Source organism: Meles meles, chromosome 1, assembly GCF_922984935.1.
Source record: "Meles meles chromosome 1, mMelMel3.1 paternal haplotype, whole genome shotgun sequence".
Taxonomy (NCBI): domain Eukaryota; kingdom Metazoa; phylum Chordata; class Mammalia; order Carnivora; family Mustelidae; genus Meles; species Meles meles.
The window spans coordinates 115,290,390-115,311,873 of NC_060066.1; the positions used below are offsets into that span (position 1 = coordinate 115,290,390).

At 41.4% G+C, this 21,484-nt stretch overlaps 1 protein-coding gene across 1 annotated transcript in view; it reads right to left on the bottom strand.

Moving 5' to 3' along the window:
* The window catches only part of TTF2 (transcription termination factor 2), a 42,282-nt gene extending 28,194 nt beyond the window's left edge, over positions 1-14,088 (bottom strand). Inside the window, exons 1-3 of the mRNA XM_046027361.1 lie at positions 14,016-14,088; positions 13,830-13,932; positions 11,238-11,324 (exon numbers count right to left, since the gene is read on the bottom strand). Of these exons, the coding sequence (XP_045883317.1) occupies positions 11,238-11,324; positions 13,830-13,932; positions 14,016-14,043 (218 nt within the window). The 5' untranslated portion in view covers positions 14,044-14,088. The remainder of the gene's footprint in view (positions 1-11,237; positions 11,325-13,829; positions 13,933-14,015) is intronic.
* Positions 14,089-21,484: the final 7,396 nt, after the last annotated feature.

Genomic DNA, 21,484 nt, shown 5'->3' on the forward strand with positions numbered 1-21,484 from the left:
GAATAACTAAAACAGAAACATGATCAGCAGTGGCTGCTAAAATCAGAAAAAGAGAAGCAGACATTAGGTATCCTTGATGGGAAACCACGATACAATCTATACAGTAAAACAAAACAAAACTAAGCCAAACCAAAACAAACAAAAATTAACCCAGATCAGGTCAAACCCCCAGATTCAATTACCAATTTATGGAAAATACAAACAATAGGAACACACAGAGCTTGGCCACAGGGATGTGATCTGTAAGATCTTGACCGTGAGAAATGATCTATGACAAACAACTGCCTTCCTTCAAAACATAAATTACAAGGGAGGGGGAAAAATGGAGACAGAACTCCGGAGACGTCATAGACACATCAATCAACTGCAACTGTGAAACTTATTTATTGATTTAAACATATAAACAGAAAATCATTAAAAATAAACTATGACATCTATGAAGCTCCTGGAAATCTGCACTCCAACTGGTTAAAAAGAGAGAGAATCCCTATCTTAGAGCCATACAATGAAACATTTACAGAAGAAATGATGTTATCTGGGATCTGTTTGAAAATATGGCAGGAGATGGCAGGGAAGAGTGGGTAGAGTATACACAGAACAAGACTGGCATTGAGTTGGTAACTGTTGGAGCTCATATGCTGTAATAGTCTATCTTGTCTACTTGTATATACTTGCAATTTCCCATTAAAAAAAAAAAAAAAGACTGTACTCAGACATACATTCCAATACAAGACTGTCCCTGTACCAGTAAACACAGCCTACAACTCCCCACACAGAAATGACTATGCTGCTCCATTCATGAATGAAACCATGCATGTGCTCTCCAGCATGCCAGATTTTGCATGTGATTCTCCCTCCATCCAAAGAATGTCTTCATCCCTATTTGCCCACCACATCCCCCATCGCCAGTTGTCAAAGTCCTATATGTCCCTCAGGGTCCAGTTCAAGCCATACCTCCTTTGCAAAGTTTTCCCATATTGCTTTCCCTGTCCATCCACTGTATTGTTTCTGTATTTCTGTTATATTGAGTTGTATTATACTCGTATCTGCCTGTCTGCCCGACATTTTCAGCAACCAGAAGGCTTTAGCCATATGTGATCTCTTTATTCCCAACTATGCCTTGCCTTTTGTACATAACTGTCAAATATCATGGAATTAAATAGAGTGAGCTGATTTTTTCCTTACCCAAGATGAGTCTTCAAACACATTTAATAATCAAAGAAAAGCAGCTTTTAAATATCATTTTACTTCACTGTTTAATTAGGCAACAAACTCAACCAGAAAATATAAAGCCACGAAAAGGACCCTCTCACAGTAACCTATACGCCGAGTTCCCATCCTTTCCAAGTACCCATTCCTATTAGCTTTCTGTTTACCTTTCCAGAGATTTTAATATATTCAGATCAACATAAATATATGAATCATAATTTCCTTTTCCACACAAATGGATAGCATTAGTATACATGATACTAACTACATTGCATTTTTAACAATGCAGTCAAGACTTTTCTAGAACACATAAAGGGTTCACACATATATATGTGCATATATTTTATGTGTATATATATACATATTTAGAGCTCCATTATTTATTTATTAAGAACCCTCCTTATTAAAAAAAAAAAGAACCCTCTTGATAGACTAGACAGTTTGGTTGTTTCCAATATTATGCTACTAAAAACAATGTCACAATGAATCTTAATGTATCTGTAGGGTAACTGCTTATTTCTCATATTGTATACTAGGGTCTTCTCGGTTTTTCTTGATCAATTACCTTCTGGATTTTATTTACTGCTGTTATCTGACTCATTAAATTCCATTTTTACCTACATTAATCCTTTCTTTCTTCTTTCTTTCAGTTTAATCTCTTGCTCTTTTTCTAACCTCTTAAATTAGTCCTATGATATACAACATGAATCATGACAGTCCGAGTCCCAATTCAAAATCCCCAGACGTCATTACCTCACCTGGACACATAAGCAAAGATAAGCCTCAAATGAACAAGTGTTCCAGTCAAACTGAAAAGAAAGTATGTCCAGCACCCCCTGCCCCGGGATAAACTCACAATTTTCCTGTCCAAGCTCACTATTTTCTGAAAATAATTTGCTGGTCTCTTTAGTTTTTCTCACCACAACAGGATATTATATTGAACATGTGTAATAAAATTTCCGAGATGCTTCAAATGCATAACAATTTAAAGTACTGGCAACTATCGGGCAGTACCACTCCTTATCAAAGTGAATCAGGAATAAATTTCTGCTGTTATTTTAAGTGTATCAAGTACTTGAAATCTTCACTGACAAGAACATTTCATAAATCGTATCTATTTGAAAGCCCAAGTGACTGTAGACTTTCAAAAGGGCAGGACTTAAGAGACCAAGAAGGGACAAAACAACACATCTCTGATTTAACAACTAAACATCTACTATGTTCTAGGCATGGTGCTAAAAATGCCTGTACTTATATTTTTATTAAAACCAATCTGGGTCGGCTTCTCTGTTTTTAGGATAAAACGTTTGTTATCTTTATTAAATTACAAATCAACAAAGAAAGCAACGGAAATATATTCACAGGGAAAGCAAATATTGATTCTGCCATGAAGAAGAATGTAATTTCTGCAGTATATTCATTATCTCCCAGGATGTAAGCAATAAACAGTAATAATGAACACAGCTAGAGAACCAGACCTCTTCAATGCTCCACGAGAAGGCATATCCTCCCTTCCTCCTACAGGTTGATCATCCAACCTAGATTTACACTATCAGGCACGTTCACTTTAGTCAGGCCAGGATTCCCTTGGGCTCCAGAGTCTTCCTCCTTGGTCAGAATCCCAGCCTCACTACATTTAGCTCTAAATCCTCAGATAATTCATTTGATTAGCCTCTGTGCCAGTTTCCTTTTCTCTAAAATGGCCAAAAAAAAAAAAAAGTACCTACCTCCGGTGATCACTGTGAAGACCACATGCATTAATACATGTAAAGATAAGGGTCAGACCAATGCCTGACCCATATTAAGGACTTGCTAAGCAACACTAATCATTAGTTCATGCTCTCTGACCCTCTTGCTTATTCCTATATCCACGCTTCCGCTTATAGCCCCAAGTACTTCCTTATCTTTATACTGTATCCAAATTATAAAGGTCATTCAAGGTCAAGCTCAGGTGTCAACTCCTACACTTTCTCAGTAAGAAAGCATTAACTCCTACCTGCTGGTCTTACTAGATCAGAGAAGCACCTGCATTTCAACACATCCAATGTGCTATACATGTAGATCGCGCTGGGCTACAGTCTTCGTGTGTCTGACTCTTACCCAGTGGTGTCAGAGCCCCTTAAGAACACAGGTTCCCTTGTTTATATGTACCAGCACTAGGAAAACCTGAAGCTGGATTTCTACCTCATCGTTCTCTTACGTTAAAATTCAAGATGAAACAAAAATGTAAATGTAAAAAATGCAACTGTAAATGTTCTGCAGAAAAAAGAGAGATGAATGGTTTTCTTAATCCTAAGGGGAAGCAGGCTTTTCTAAGTAGGACCTAAAGCCCTGCAGCTGAGGGGTGAAGGATTTGGCAATTCTGGCCAAATTAAAGTTTTAAACTTCCACCTGAGGGAGCTACTAAGGAACATGGCTCTCCTCTACTTTATGGCCATGAAAATAAAGTTTTAAACTTCCATATGATGAAAATACCATTAGCAAGATTATAAGACAAAAGGCAAAGTGGGGAAAGTGCGACACTTAGAGCTAACAGCCTTCATATACGAGGATTCCTTCCATTACACAGCACGGTGTATGATACTCTACCATATAAATACACTACAAGATGTACTAGCTTTATTGAGGGGGGGCTCTTCATGGGGGTGGAACTTCACGTGCTTCTGCACGGGCCTGACTTAGACCCAAATTTCTATCATCTTCCCAGAAAATCATCACTGGGCTACATCGTCTGCACCCCAATCTTACCCAATAACCAACCACACAAGGAATCTGCTAGACATACAAAGACTCAAATGTTATTAAAAGTAAAATAGATTTTTTTCAATTTAAATTTATTTGAGAGAGAAAGAGTAGAGAAAGTGAGAGCGTGCACCAGTGGGGTGGGAGGGCAGAGGGAGAAGCAGATTCCCTGCTGAACAGCGGGCCCATCCACAGGGCTCAATGCCAGGCTCCATCCCAGAACTCTGAGATCATGACCTGAGCTGAAGGCAGTCACTTAATCGACAGCCACCCAGGCATCCCTAAAAATAAAATATTTTGAACATCCCACAACAATCAGTTAAAGAACTAAAACTTGTTTTACCTAGTTACAGATAAAGAATACTTCCTTCTACTTTGATTCTAGATCCTTGAGAAGTTGAAAGACAAAGGAGAGGAGGGGAAAATTCGAGAGGAGCAAACAAAAACTCAGGAAGTTCAATGACAATGTCCACACTTGATTTGTAAATCAAAGTGTGTGTATCACATCATTCAAGTCAGGGCAAGAGTTCCTTCCTCTGGTTCTACTGAAGTGACTGTTTCTTGTCCGTAAACAGAGGGCCAAGGCTGAAGGGCCAGTCAAATGCTAGTGAGTGCCACCATCTGGTGTTTAAGTTAGAGAACTGCACACAAATGCATCTACATGCCAAGGAATGAAAAATGGGCATCTTTGCCTCATCTGGGCTTATACCTCCTTCCCATTACTTGGCTGCACCTGTCACCTAATTGGGTTAAGCTCCAAACATGCTGGAATTAAGTCAAAGACACAAAGTACTTTAAGTTCAGTTTTCAGAAGAAAAGGTTATATTCCCTGAGGTTATTCTCCAGAGTGCAGGGATTCTGGCTAAAAGCCCTTACTGTCTACTACGGAAGTCATCTACTGATGTACTAGATGTATCTAATTCTGTTAAAATTTCCAGTCCGGACTATGTATCAGGGTACTTGACTGTTTCTTGTTTTTTATTTACTGTGTGTTGTCGAACTGTATTTTATTTATCCTTAAACAACCTTTTAAAACCTCCAGTAAGTACCTCCTAGTTAATAATGTTCCAGACTTGGGCTAAAACAAAAACACTGGCATACTTTACTTTTCTATTTTATTTTTTCTAGAGGGGGAGGAGCAAGAGAAGGAGAGAGAGAATCTTAAGCAGGCTCCACGCCTAGCGAGAAGCCTGACACAGCACTCTGTCTCACAACTCTGAGATCATGACCCGGGCCAAAATCAAGAGTCAGACGCTTAATCAACTAAACCACCCAGGTGCCCCTTTACTTTTCTATCTTAAAATAATGATCACCTCTCAGCCTCATCTACCTAGTATGAAGACTATTCATGGTAAATTCTCAGAATTCCACCTTGAGCGTAGACCTTTCTTTGGAGCTGCACTCGCTTCTCTAGCTGGTCTCATATATATGTAAGACGTGACTAGTTCAAAGCTGTCTGTGTTGTCCACACATCCCAATCCTCTACTGATATTACCTTTCTTTCCTTGTCTTGCTTAATAGTAAACTCATCACCCATAAATCCCAACTCAAGCAGCATTTACTGAACACTCACAGTGAGCCAATGCCAGACTGTGTGCATCATACCCACGACCTCACCCAGGGAAGGATAAACCCAGAGAAGTCAGGACTGCCAGGATCACAGCTCCTGAGGGGAAAATGAAGGAGAAAGGTACAAGTTTAAATGCTCTACCAAAGCTTTTTGCAATCTAAGTACACCCAACTCCACTGCCAATGCCTCAATCCAAGCACACTTAGAGACTAAAGGGGATGCATCTAGAACTGGCAAGACCAAGGTCTGAATCTCAGCAATGCCACTTCACAACCCTGGAACCTGCTTCCTTTCCTAACCTCTCTAAATGTTAGTTCCCGCATTTTCCTATCACAGAAGAGTCAATGGCGGTGATACTGACTATGCCATTTACTAGACATTTAATAGCACCTCTATATCATAAGTCTTCTTGCCTCCACCATCTTCCTTTCTGACCAACCATCTTCAACCATCTGTCTTTTATTAATGCAATTGGAGCAAACTTTCTTCAGTGGCTTCCTACAACCTCGAACATTCTTCCCATATGGTAGAGGGGCCCCCCCCAGCAGCATGTATATGGTTTTAGGTGTCAGGACATCCTGACTTCACGCTCTAGAGGCTTACCAGCCCCACTGTACTAACAACAACTACAACAACAACAGAAACAGTCAAAAGGTGAAAATTTCAGAGCGCTTGGGTGGCTCAGTTGGTTGAGCATCTGACTCTTGGTTTCGGCTCAGGTCATGATCTCAGGGTCATGAGATTGTCACCGTGTGGGGCTCTGTGCTCAGCAGGTAGTCTGGTTGAGATTTTCTCCCTCCACCCCTTCCCCCACTTCCTCTCTCTCTCAGATAAATAAATCTTTAAAAAAAGTAAACAATTTAAAAATACCATTTATAATAGCATCAAAACCCGTAACACTCTCTGAGGATTAAATTTAACAAAAGGAGTACTCTACAATGAAAACTATTCAACAATGCTGGGGGGGAAAAAAGCCATAAATACACCATGCTCGTAGACTGGAAAATCAACATTAATGTCAGTTCTTCCCAAAAGGATCTATACAGATTCGTTGTAATACCAACCTAAGGAAATGTAGAAGTTGATGCTACATTTTATATGGAAATGACTCAGAAGAGCCAATCTTGAAAAAGAATGTTAGAAGACTCACACTATCTTACCTGCTTGTGTCAGGATAGGCAAAAGGACCAAGAGAACAGGTTAACAAGTTCAAAAAACAGATCTGTAACATGATGGTCACTGATTTTTTACAAAGTGCCAAGTACTTCTATGGGGAAAGGGAAGTCTTCCATAATGGTGCCAAGACAACCAAATAATATATTCACTCAGTAACATATGGAAAAATAAATGAACTATTTCTATCTCATAAGATATCCAAAATTATTTGGAGTAGATCACAAATGAAAAAGAAAAGCCATTAAGAAAAAAAAAATAAACAAACTATAAAATCTCTATATCATTGCAAATAGAAGGAGAGATAAAAAGGTTCCAGGAGGGGCACCTGGGTGGCTCCATGGGTTAAAGCCTCTGCCTTCGGCTCAGGCCATGATCCCCGAGTCCTGGGATCAAGCCCTGCATCAGGCTCTCTGCTCAGCAGGGAGCCTGCTTCCCCCTCTCTCTCTGCCTCCTTGTGATCTCTCTCTCTCTCTCTCAAATAAATAAATAAATAAAATTTAAAAAAAAAATGTCCAAAATCTTAAAAAAAGCTTCTGGGACAAACAAAAACTAAGTGTTTGTAAACAGCAAACCAGCTCTACAGGAAATATTGAAAGGGGTCCTCTAAGCAAAGAGAGAACCTAAAAATAGTAGACCAGAAAGGAACAGAGACAATATACAGTAACAGTCACCTTACAGGCAATACAATGGCACTAAATTCATATCTCTCAGTAGTTACCCTGAATGTTAATGGCTAAATGCCCCAATCAAAAGACACAGGTATCAGAACGGATATAAAAAAAAAAGCCATCAATATGCTGCCTACAAGAAACTCATTTTAGGGGCGCCTGGGTGGCTCAGTGGGTTAAGCCACTGCCTTCGGCCCAGGTCATGATCTCGGGGTCCTGGGATCAAGTCCCACATAGGGCTTTCTGCTCAGCAGGGAGCCTGCTTCCCTCTCTCTCTCTCTCTCTGCCTGCCTCTCTATCTACTTGTGATCTGTCTCTGTCAAATAAATGTTTAAAAAAAAAAAAAAGAGTTGTTTAAATTTAAAAAAAAAAAAAAAAAAAAAGAAACTCATTTTAGACGCGAAGACACCTCCAGATTTAAAGTGAGGGGGTTGAAAAACAATTTACCATGTTAATGGACATCAAAAGAAAGCTGGGGTGGCAAGCCTTATATCAGATAAATTAGATTTTAAGCCAAAGACTATAATAAGAGATGAGGAAGGACACTATATTATACTCAAAGCATCTGTCCAACAAAAAGATCTAACAATTTTAAATATCTATGCCCCTAACATGGGAGCAGCCAACTACATAAACCAATTAATAATAAAATCAAAGAAACATATCGATAATAATACAATAATAGCAGGGGACTTTAACACCCCCCCTCACTGAAATGGACAGATTATCCAAACAAAAGAAAGGCCTTAAATGACACACTGAACCAGATGGACACCACAGATATATTCAGAACATTACATCCCAAAGCAACAGAATACACATTCTTCTCTAGGGCACATGGAACATTCTCCAGAATAGCTCACATCCTGGGTCACAAATAGGTCTCAACTGGTACCAAAAGATTGGGATCATTTCCTGCATATTTTCAGACCACAATGCTCTGAAGCTAGAACTCAATCATAAGAGGAAATTTGGAAAGAACCAAATACATGGAAGCTAAAGAGCATCCTACTAAAGAACGAATGGTTCAACCAGGAAATTAAAGAATTGAAAAAATTCAGGGAAACAAATGATAACGAAAACACAACTGTTCAAAATCTGTGGGAAAGAGCAAAGGCAGTCCTGAGAGGAAAATAGTGTTTAGTAGTGTTTACAGCAGCAATGTCCACAATAGCCAAACTATGGAAAGAACCTAGATATCCATCAACAGATGAATGGATAAAAAAAATGTGATACACACACACACACACACACACACACACACACACACACACAGGAATACTATGCAGCCATCAAAAGAAATGAAATCTTGCCATTTATGATGACGTGGATGAAACTGGAGGGTATTATGCTGAGCGAAATAAGTCAGTCAGAGAAAGACAATTAACATATGATCTCCCTGATATGAGGAAATTGAGAAGCAAAGTGGGGGGGGGGGGTCTGGGGAGTAGGGAAGGAAAAAATGAAACAAGATGGGATCGGGAGGGAGACAAACCGTAACAGACTCTTGATCTCACAAAACAAACGAAGGTTGCTAGGGGGAAGGTGGGTAGGGAGAGTGTGGTTGGGTTATGGACATTGGGGAAGGTATGTGCTATGGTGAGTGCTGTGAAATATGTAAACCTAGAGATTCACAGACCTGTACCCCTGGGGCTGATAATACATTATATGTTAATAAAAAATAAAAAACTATAAAACTTCTAGAAGAAACTCTTGGAAATTTGTGATCTTTGGGCAGGCAAAGATTTCTCAGAGAGAACACATAAAGCACAAAGGACAAAAAAATGATAAATTGGACTTTATAAAAATGAGAAACTTCTACTTTTCAAAAGGGAGTTAAAAAAATGAAAACTAGGGGCGCCTGGGTGGCTCAGTGGGTTAAAGCCTCTGCCTTCGGCTCAGGTCATGCTCCCAGGGTCCTGGGATCGAGCCCCGCATCAGGCTCTCTGCTCAGCAGGGAGCCTGCTTCCTCCTCTCTCTCTGCCTGCCTCTCTGCCTACTTGAGATCTCTGTCTGTAAAAATAAATAAATAAAATCTTTTAAAAAAAAAGAAAATGAAAACTAAAGACTTGGAGAAAATATTTATTATACATGTACTTGCCAAAGAACACGTATAGGGAATATATAAAGAACTCTTCCAATTCCATAATAAAAAGACAACACAATTTTTAAAATAAGCAAAAATCCCCCAAAGTTAGCCTTTATGATGCCATTGATGTAACATTTCTCAAGGAACAAACTTTAGAAATGGAGAGCAGATTCAGAGACGAGGTGGAGGGAGTGAGAGGCAGGGTAGAGGAATTTAGTGATGAAGGAACTGTCCCATATCTTGAGTGTGGTGGTATACACAAAAACTACACATGATAACTATATAGAACTAAATCTACACACACACACACACACACACACACACAAAAACTACACATGATAACTACATAGAACTAAATCTACACACACACACACACACACACACAAAAACTACACATGATAACTACATAGAACTAAATCTACACACACACACACACACACACACACACACACACACACACACACACATATTACTACAAGGAAAACTATCTTCACAAGTAAGATCAGTGGACTGAATAATATCCTAACTATAATGTTATATACTATTTATATGTACTTTGCAAAATGTTACCATGAGGTAAAAAGTCTGCAGGGGCTCTTTTTGTACTATTTCTTATAAATGCACGAGAATCTACAATTACCTCAATAAAATTTTCAATGAAAAAAATGGCCAAAAGATTTAAACTGATACTTCACCAAAGAAGATATACAGAGGGCAAATAAGCCCAAGAAACTGTGATAATCACAAAATGGAACTCAACTCAGCAATAATGAAGAATTATTGATACATACAACCATGTGGATGAATTTCACAGATACCGTTACATAAAAGAAGCCAGACATAGAAGAGTAACAGTGGTTGCCCATGGTGGAAGGGGAGGATTAACTAGAAGGGAGTCCAATGGCACTTAATGGGGTAATGGGAATATTTCTCTATTTTGATTGAGGCTTGGTTATATCAATGTCTCAAACTTAACTGTTGAACACTTAAAATCGATGCATCCTATTGTATCTACAACCCAATTAAGAAAAACAGCAGTATTGGCATTTAAGTGCCATATGAAGATGGTACTTAAATGCCAATATGGGGGGGGGGAGATTGATCTGGAATATATACATTCTGAACTGCACAGAGTATCATATAGCGACCATCACACCTGGCCTCTGCCTCCTAGCCAGCCTTATCTTCTGAAATCTCTATTCCAACACACTCTAAATTTTTTACCAAACCAAATGCTTGCAATTCCCGGTTACTTCCTAAATCTGTGTCCTAATGGAGGGTATTGATCTGTTAAATATGACCCTTCTCTTGCCCCTACTGAATTGCTACTAACCTTTCAATACTCATGATAAATATCACCTGCCATCTATATAGATTTCCCTGCCTTACTTCAGAGTTTTCATAAAATAGAAGGGAAACTAACATTTATTGTGTACTTAACATACTTTAGACATTTTTAGACATTACTTCATTCTATGACTAAATGGAATAGTTGATAAGTCACTGCAAGTTAATGACTGTTGGGGGGCTGAAAGTATTGGCTACTGAAGAGCTGGAGAGGGAGGAAGGAAAACCAATTGATCTGAAATTAACCAGATTCTCAGATCAACCACTTGCTCAGCAATGAGGAATGACAGCTCAGTAGGCATTCAATACACAAAGAAATCCTCTTTGTTAAAAATCGTTTTTACAGAATAGTCAGTTCTGGAAAACATACCTGGCTGTAATTCTTCCAGGGAAAGAAAGAAGCAAATACACGAAGATCTTCCCTTTGGACACTTACCTATATTCTTCCTTGCCTGGCAGTAGAAGCAAACCCTGAAGCCCTACCACACAGTCCTCATGCAATAAACAATGAGAAACAGGAATACTAGAGGGGAGGGAAAAAAAAAAGGAAATTTTGTTTTAGGAGATAATAGAGATTAGCATTCTAAAATTCAATCCAATCTATGGGTTTTTAAAATTTATTTTTGAGAGAGTGTGTGTGTGTGCACGCATGCACACGCACGTGCCCTCGCATGCATGCACAAGGGGGAAGGGCAGCAGGAGAGAGAGAGAATCTCAAGCAGGCTCTACACTCAGTGTGGAGTCTGACACAGGACTCGTTCACATGGTCCTGAGAGCATGACCTGAGCCAAAATCAATAGCCCAATGTTAAACTGACTGAACCACGCAGGTGCCCTTAAACCATGGGTTTTAAACATAAGAACGCATGTATGACCTCCACTAGGTTTGTAAATCCCATACATTTGTACATCTATGCACATTCCTCTGGGGAAAGGCTCCACAGCTTTCATTTTTCTTCACTCTCCCCTAAAGACAGGATGACGATAAATGCACCTTTCTCCTGATGACTCAATAGCTCAAAACTACACTGTGTTTGTGACCCCTATGTTGTGAGACACTCACAGCTGAAGTACCTAAGGCTGGCTGTGAATTTTCCCCAAGTTCTTCCATCATCCCTCGTCCTATAACGATCTGTTTAGGGGCAGGCTCTCCTAACCTGCTTCATGCCTGCCCTAAGTTTTCTAACTCTCCTTTTCCAGTTTATCATGAGTGAATGTATATAGAACATTTGAGGTGACACAGTTTTGAGTGAAGACCTAAAGTGCTCTCATATGATGTGGGGCGCTTGTTTCTTTCTTTGCTTTGTTTATACTGTGGTTATCAGACATATTCCAAATTGGTCAAGTTTATTAAGTAACTGTCAAGTCAAATATTATATTGTACCAGTTTGACAGCAGAGCATTTACATAAATGATATTCTATATAAGGGTTTGTTTCTTTTTTTAAATGATTTTATTTTCAAGTTACCTCTGCACCCGACATGGGGCTCGAACTCTCAACTCTGAGATCACATGCTCCACCAACTGAGCCAGTCAGGTGCCCCAAAGGTATGTTTCTTTTAACATAAAGCTGAGTCTTATGCTACCATTAATGCTTAGTTCCTTCAAGTCTGAACACGCCTCCACGTTTCATGAAACTTGAACAAGGTACAGAACCTAAGAAACTTGGTATAGGAATTAGAAATAAATAGTAAATCCTGACTTAATGATATGTTGTTGATAGCTTAACTGGCTTATCCCTTCTATCTTAAGATCTGACACTGCTTTTTTCAAAACCATTTCAAATTGGGTCCCGGTAATTTTCAAAGCACAACAAAGACACAAATCATCCAATCATGTAAGGGAAACATAAGTTAATACATATGTGCTAAAAAATAATTTATTTTCTAGTACTGATATCCACTTTATGCCTTACAGCAGATGGAGAGAATTCATGTTTCTCTACCAAATTGAGTAGAGAGCAAGAAAAATGTAATGTGATTATGTTTAAAAATCCACATAGGCTGTGGGCCTTATTAACACTTTATGACAATAGTATTAACTTTTCTCACTCTAAGAAGATGCTTAACATTTCTGGGCCTCAGTTTCCAATTTTGTAAAACCAGAATGCTGATCAGATATCTGATTTTCTTTCAGCATTAATCCCGAAAGTATCCTGTTTCTTTGGATTATCAATCTTACAGCTTAAATGTAGAGAATCCTTTTTTTTTTTTTTTTTTTTTTTAAGAGAGAGAGATACAGAAAGAATCTTAAGCAGGCTCCACACCCGATGCACGGCTCCAAGCAGGACCCTATCTCAGGACCCTAAAATTATGACCCCAGCGGAAATCAAAGAGTCAGATGCTTAACCAGCTGAGCTACTCAGGCGCCCCCAGAGAATTCTCTTTTAAAAAGTAGTTGACGGGGCGCCTGGGTGGCTCAGTGGGTTAAGCCTCTGCCTTTGGCTCAGGTCATGATCTCAAGGTCCTGGGATCGAGCCCCACATCCCGCTCTCTGCTCGGCAGGGAGCCTGCTTGCCCCTCTCTCTCTGCCTGCTTCTCTGCCTACTTGTGATCTTTCTCTCTCTGTCAAATAAAATATTAAAAAAAAAAAAAAGTTGACAATCTGACCACCAGCGAGTTTTAACCTCAAACATTTAAAAACAAATTCGGCCTGAAACTAGTGCAAAACAAGAATCACTTATTTTCTACTATGTCTGCATGTCCTCACTTAGCAGGGAGAAACAATGTCCTAGCAGAAGACCTGGCAAATAAGAAGAAACCCAGAGCGGGAAAGGACCAGAAGGTTCCAGATGTAGTCGACCCTCCATTTTACAGGTGGGCGAAATGGAGGCCCAGAGAGGGTGATTCAGCTGCCCAGGGCCAAAGAGCAAGCAGGAACGGAGCGCCTCCTGAAGACGCCACGCTGTCCCGGGATCACCAACTACGCCCTGGCTGCAGAGACCAGGGTCCCCACCTTTCCTAGTGACAGTGGCGCAGGGCGGAGGGGAGCTGGCGGTGGCGGGCAGTCATGCCCAGCTCGAGACTTACTCGGCGGCCAGCACGAAGCTGCAGGTATTAGCCGGGCACACGTAGAAGCTCTTTCCTTTATTCGGGCCATCGCGGACGCCGGTCTTGAGAAAGCAAACGGTCCCTGAAAAGAGGAGGAGGTTGACAACGATTACGCCAAACTACACCGACACAGCCCGAGGCCCTTAAAAGACCCGCGCCCCTTACCATGCTCCCAGCATCTAACCACTTCCATGAGCGCTCCGGTCTCCAAATCCACGGAGCCCGCTCCCAACGCCTGCTTCCGCCTCTTACCCCGCCCCCTCGCTCAGGAGCCAACCAGCATCCACCTTCTGCAGGCTCAGCCCCCATAATTCACCGCGCGGGACCTTCACCAACCACTTTCGCGGGTGCTCTGAGTTTAAATAGTGGGCGTGGCTTGGGCTGCGGGATGGTATTTTGGAGGGTGGGGGGGCGTTCCCGGCGAGGGGCTTTCCGGAGGAGGGGCTTCACTTGGCGGGTTCGGGGAGTGGACCCGGCGAGTCCGAGGCCGGGGAAGACCCGGGTTTATAATTGAGACCCGGAGGCGGCCCTAGAGGGAGCGCGCGTTACACCTGCAGAGGGGTCCTCTGCAAAGAAGGCTCCTTTCTCCCGGTGGCAGACGGTGCCCGGAGCCTCGCGGTCGTCTCTGAGCCCCGGTTTGGGGCTCCGTCCCTTGGGAGGCAAGGCCGGGAGAAGCTGCTGCCGCGAGAAGAGCCTGTGAACTTGATGGGCTGGGGTGCGGTGGTGTGCGCCCCTTCAAGCTGCACGGTGAACCGAGAAGTCTGGGGAGAACAGGCGTGAAGATTTCTGCAGGGCACCCCCCCGCCCCAGCAGTCCTTTAAGTTTGCCTTGGGCTTTAGACTTCACAGAGTTCTCACGCATCTCTCTTGACTTGACAGGCTGGTGAGATGCACAACATGATAAGGAAGACCTCGAGGTTCATAGAAACTCGAGTGACTCAACCAAGGTCACAGAATTAGTGAGTGGGCGATTCGCCGACGGGTGCCCAGGGGACTGTGCAGCTGCTTCCTGTGTGTACTGAATGTTCCCTGGGCCCTCCTGGTGCAGGGACCCTGAGTTGTACAAGTCAAAGTGGAAACAGCAGGGAAGAAATAGATAACCTTTAATGAAAAGTACTCGTATTTTTTGTATTGTTAAACTTGTCTTATTAGTATGCTTTTGTAGTGTTAAAAATTGAGGCTGAAGATAAAAGAAAGGGAACTGTATTTGAAATGGTAATCAGAGCTATTAGTAAAAAGGGAGGAATAGAAATCAGAGACTTATTGCAATAGAGATGGAGTCATATTACAGCTATTGAGGACCATATGCCCAGACATCTGGTGTGGCACATGGAACTGTTCTTAAGGGACAGTAGGACAGAAAATCTGTAATGTCTAGGAAATCTGGGTTATATGATAAATGTAAGTGGTGGGGAGACAGGAGGCAGAGGCTCCTGGAAGGGAGACAAACCTGAGGTGTCATTATTAATTAAACAAGTACTTATCAAACAGCTTTTCCTGTGCCCAATGTGAGCGAGGTGCTTGGGAAACAGAATTCATTTATTCACCCACAAAGTCTGAAACAGTTCCTCTAACCACAAGGAACTCAGTCTATGAAGGAGGCTGAGTGAACGCATAGCAAACACTTAAATAACAAAGTAAAATAGTATTTAAATGTCAGGATGAGTGGAGTTGTGAACTCTGTAAGGCTAGATAAAGATGTGTTTGGAACCAAAGTGGAGGTAGTTTATACGTAACTACCTCTCTGAAACACCTATAAACTTAGAGATAAGGCAGGAACAAAAACCAAATAAATAAATAAAGGCATTTTCTTTTCTTTAAACCCATATTATAATTCTCGCATTGAGAGATTTTTGTGTACATATCTTCTCGGTGCTGTATTGGGAGAGCGTGAGTACTGGAGCTGTAAGATGAGGAGCGTGGTAATTTCAATATTTCCTGAATAAATAAGCCTTCTGAAACAAGAAGACAAAATCAGAGCCTCTTAAATATCCCACTAAAGAAGCAGCTCTTCCTCTGCAGGATGTAAAACACTGTTTCACATCCAACCCCATGGAAGTTTGCACAGCCAAATTACAGGAAGGGGGAATATTTCTTCCATAAATTTGGGATATGCCAGATCAAAATGTTCAGGCTCCAGGCAGTTTATCCCACCTAGCCATATCTGTAAGAGTGAGAAGACAAATAAGGAGATACTTGGGTGAAATGCGGCCATAATGTTGGCGTAAACTGTAATGAATGATGTAACATATGCTTTTCAAAATATACATTAGTGTACGTGTATTAACTCTTATTCTTAACGTGCAGGTTTAATTTATATTCTAATTAGCCTGCAGACCCCTGGAGAGAATGTGTTTCATTGACCTCTCTTTGGAGTAAAGTTGAGAGTTTCACTTTGTTTCCCTTTAAAGCTTGATTTATTCAAAAGGAATGCCTCTGCTTAGGTTCTAGAGCCAGATGGTTTAAATCCACAAGGTAATGATCCAGTAAATTCTTTCCCTTTGGGGCTGGTCAGATGCAAAGTATATGATGGAATTGTTCTAAAACTGAATTGTGGTAATTGCTGCGTAACTGTAATACAGTTACCAAAACTTGGACAACTGTATATGTTAGGGAATTCTATGGTATCTAAATTATCCCTCAATAAAGCTGTGAGTCATGCCAGAACATCTGCCTGGAAAATAAAAGCTAAGATCATCTAGGTATTGAATTGGTAATAGAACAGGTAAAGGAGTAAAATAGACACTTGTTAGTTTCAGATAGTGTAGCTCCTTATGCAGCCTAGTCCTCTGACCTATGTAATAAAATATCAAATGATGCAAACACTCATTTGAAATCTTGGGAAAATGAAAGAATTCTGTTTCCCTCTGGTTAGCATTGTGCTGGCTGACATATAGTAAACAGGGCAGGCACCTGTAAGGTACTAGAACTGAGAGGATCAGCTCCAAGTCACCCCTTGATGTCCTTGTCACTCTGTATTGTTTAAAAATAATCAGTGAGGGACACCTGGGTGGCTCAGTCAGTCAAGCCTCTGTCTTCAGCTCAGGTCATGATCCCAGGGTCCTAGGATGGAGCCCCACATGGGGCTCCCTGCTCAGTGGGGAGCCTGCTTCTCTTTTTCCCACTCCCCCTCTTTGTGTTCCCTCTCACTATCTCTCTGTCAAATAAATAAATAAAATCTTTTAAAAAAAATCAGCGATCCCAAGTTATTTGTAAAATTCCAGCTTCTGTGCAGCCTTTGGCTTTACTCGGTATTTTAGTAATTAAATTGTTCAAATGTGTTTTTCCAATCAGCTGGTAATTCTAAGAAATATATTTTGTTTTCTGAACTTCTGTCTTTCAGGTGTTTGGCTTAATTTTGGGGGGTGGGATGGGGTAGGGAGAAGTAAGTACTTCGAAATGTCGGATAAAGGATATTTGCCCAGGAGGCACACAGTTACCGGTGGGAACCATCACAGCACACTATTTTCTGACATGTATTCTGAGATAAGTGTTTTCACATGCATTTTCACACTTGGTTCTCACACTGACCTTGACAGTGCGTATTCTTTTATCCCCATTTTAAAGAGTAGAAGAGTCGTTAGGAACTTACCTCAACACCATGCTCCTAACTGCTAACTTACAGAGAGCCTCTGCTTGAACTTTGGGACCAGGTAGGGCCCATACATTAATCTCGTTTGGGCTCAAAGTCACAAAGCTGACTGACACCAGGCAGATCAGGGGCTGGAAGCTATTTTTTGAGATTCCCAATCCAGTTCTGGCCCCTACAGTTTTTTTTTTTTTTTTTGAAGCATAAATTATTCAGCGATCCATTCAGATATTTAACCTACACACAGCCAAGCATTGAGATATTTGTGGGATACGGACAGGGCTCAACAAATCCAAGGTTAAAAAGGGGGCGGGGGCACGGGGTGCGGGGGGGGGGGGGGGGGGAGTCAAGTGGCGCCATTTTACAAATGGCCACGAGGTGGCGGCATAGGAACATAAAAACTAAACACAAAGCTCTCTTGTGCTGTTTCATTCTTTTTGTCTAAGGGTATGTAATGGTAACTCAATCTCCTTCCGTATTGTGCCTTTCAAAGATATGACCGTTTTAAATTCATCCTTTGACATAGGCACCGTTGCGATGATATTATGTTAAGGATAAATCTGGTTATCATCTGAAAAGCCAAGAGACTTTACAAATTCTTCTGTTGCGCCCTATTTCTTCTTAGGCTCCAAATTTCACTCATCTTAAAATAGTGTCTCCAAAATGGTTCAAAGCTCCTTCATCTACTTTGTGTATGTTTGGTAAGTGTACAATTCAATACTCTTTCAGTAAACTTATAAAGTTGTGTAGTCATCATCATAACCCAGTTTTAGGACTTTTCTGTCACCCCCAGTATGTCCCGCAAACCTGTGCATAGGAATCCTAACACTCCCAGCACCAAGCAGCCACTGATCTGCTGTCTGTCTTTATAAATTGCCTTTTCTGGACATTTCCTGTCAATGGAGTATACAGCGTGCGAACTACCGCCTTGTCTTCTTTCATGAAACACAAAGCATTTGAGTTTCCTCCGTGTTGTGGCACGTATCCATACTCTATTCTTTTTATTGCAGTAGAGTATTCCATGGTATTCATCAGCTGATAAACATTTGGGTTGTTTTCCCTTTGGGGTCATTAGGAATAACGTTGTTATGAACGTTAACAAGTGTTTGTGTGGGCATTTGCTTTCATTCCTCTCAGGCTCATACCAACGGCTGGAATTTCTGGTTGTGTGGTAAATTTAGGTTTCACTTTTTTTTTTTTTTTTTTAATTCCTTTATTTGACAGACAGAGATCACAAGCAGGCAGAGAGAGGGGGTGGGGAAGCAGGCTTCCCGCTGAACAGAGAGCCTGATGCGGGGCTGGATCACAGGATCCTGGGGTCGTGACCAGAGCCAAAGGCAGAGGCTTTAACCCACTGAGCCACCCAGGCGCCCCTAGGTTTCACTTTTTAAGAAATCGCCCAACTCTTTTCCAAAGTGGCTGAACCACTTTATTTTCTCCCAAGTAGGGTATAAACATGCGGCCTGTGCACACCTTCACCAGCACTTGTTATTGTCTGCCTTTTTTTGTGATAGTCATTCTCCTGGTTGTGAAGTGGTATCTCCTCAGGGTTTTGATTTGCATTTCCTCATGACTTTCGACCACTGAGCTCCTTTTCATGCGCTTATTAAGCCACCATCTTCCTCTTTTTCAGAGGTTTTTCCTCTGAAAAAGGAAAAGGCTTTCTTCTTTTTAAAGGCTTTTTCCTTTAAAGGTTTTTGTAGGAAACTTAAACTAAAACCCAAATAAAAATGACATCAGTCGTTACTAATCCTAGGAGATCAAAGAAAGAGTTATAGTTTGTATGATGCTAAGTAACACAATTACATATATTATGATCACAGTCATGAGAAAATGTTTGACTACAACAAACTATTAGCTTTTTCTTTTCTTTCTTTCTTTCTTTTTTTTTTTTTGAAAGGGAAGGAGAACCCCTGAGCATGGGATGGGGGAAGGGAAGAGGGAGAGGGAGCAAGAGAGTCTTTTTTTTTTTTTAATATTTTATTTATTTATTTGACAGAGGGAGAGAGAGAGATCACAAGTAGACAGAGAGGCAGACAGAGAGAGAGGGGGAAGCAGGCTCCCTGCTGAGTGGAGAACCTGATGTGGGGCTCGATCCCAGGACCCTGAGATCATGACCTGAGCCAAAGGCAGTGGCTTAACCCACTGAGCCACCCAGGTGCCTCGAGCAAGAGAGTCTTAAGCAGGATTCGCGGCCAGAACAGGACTGCACAAAGGGTTACATGCAGGGCTTGAAGGAGGATGAAGGCGGGAGTAAAGGATTGCTGGATCTCAAGACCCTAAAATCATGACCTGAGCAGAAACCAATAGTCAGATGCTGCACCGACTGAGCCAGCCAGGTTCCCCAAAACAAACTATTGACTTTAAAGACAATATACTGTATGGTTCTGTTCCTATGGCTTTGAGAGGTTGGGTTGGATAGGATTTTTATTTTATGCAACTCACATGTAGGATTGGAAAAAAAGTTCCAAATGTCTTTACATTAAAAGCAGATGCATAGGAAAAAATAAGGAGGGAATGACCCAAGCAATAATTGTGCTAATTTAAGATGGTAGGATTATCGGTGGCTCTTTTCTTTTTCCCCATTTTTCTGTGCAGCGTGTGATGCTGTTAGCCTGTCTGCGGAAAAGCGGTTGGAGGAACCACATCTCCAGACCTCTACCACAGCTCCTCTTAAAAACTCCTTCACTTCTCAGCCTTGCTAGTTAGTCTGACCTTCCTATAATCCTTTCTTTCTTTTACTTTCTTTTTTTCCTCCCGCACACTTTTTGGTATCTTGCTTCAAACCTTACTTACAGCATGATTATCTTTTCCCCAATTCCCTTCATTCTATACTAATTATTTTGCTTAATTCCAGCCTTATCCTCAACTCAGATTCCAAATAACATCAGAAAGCAAGGACACTTCTTACTTGTTCCCTAAGACCCTTGCCGCTTCACAAGTTACAGACACCCTAGTCTCAGGACCTTGGTGACTGTGCCCTGGTGCCCCCTTGAGCTGTGTTTCTTCATGAATAATAAAGGGCACTGGGGTAGATTCCAGGTTATTCAAGTGGAGAACGAGAGCGAAGAATCCACTCTGAAGACTTTTGCCATGAAGTTTGGAGCCTCCCCAGGTGCTGGGATCTTCAGGCTTGAGCAACTCCAGCAGAGTCCTGGCAAGCTCCCCCTCCACTTCCTTGCTGAGCTGACCTAGGGGCTGGGGCAGAACAGCCTCTGTTTTCTGCTGCTCTTCTTGTGTACTAGAATGTTCTTACAGAACTCATCAACCTTTTAAAAACGTGAATCGGATTCCATTACTCTTTGCTTAAAACGCTTCGGTGGCTCTCCACTGAACTTAGAAAAAAATTTAAATCCTCGTTCTGGCTCACGTGTGTGTGGCGGGGGGGATGGAGGGATGTGACCTTGACCCTGTCTGCTTCTCTCTCTCTCTCACCCTCTGCCATTCTTTTCCGTGCCCCCTAGGTTCCAGCCATCCCGACCAGCTCTACTTGCCTCACTGTGCCCGGCTTTGTCTTATACTAAGGCTATTGTTCATGTTGTACTTTCTGTCTGGACTGTTTTCCTAGTTCTTTCAAAACCTAGCCCCTAGGTCTTCAGGTCTCAGCTGAAGTATCACCTCAGAGAGAGTTTCCATGACTACTTAATCTAAGGAGATCCTTCCTGGGTCTTCCCCACCTCAGCACCGTTTGCTTTCTGCATAACACTGAGTTAGCTTTCTGCTGTTTCCTGGTTGATGATCTGTCTCTTCCTCGTGGATTATATACATATGCGCCAAGAAAACAGGGACTAGTTCCGTTGTGTTCCCCCACAGTACGTAGAAATTTAATACATACCTGGTAAGTGAGATAAACTATGCCATAGAGCAGAAGGGACCTCGGGACACCTCGCACACCCACCCAATCCCCTCCCACATCACCCCTAATGGATTCAGCAAAGGAACTTTGGGTCACAGCAAATTCTTTCTTAGAGTATATCAAAATGACAGTTAATTCTAATGTATACGGAGGAGGACTCTGTCTTTCCATCTGAACCTTCCACTTACTA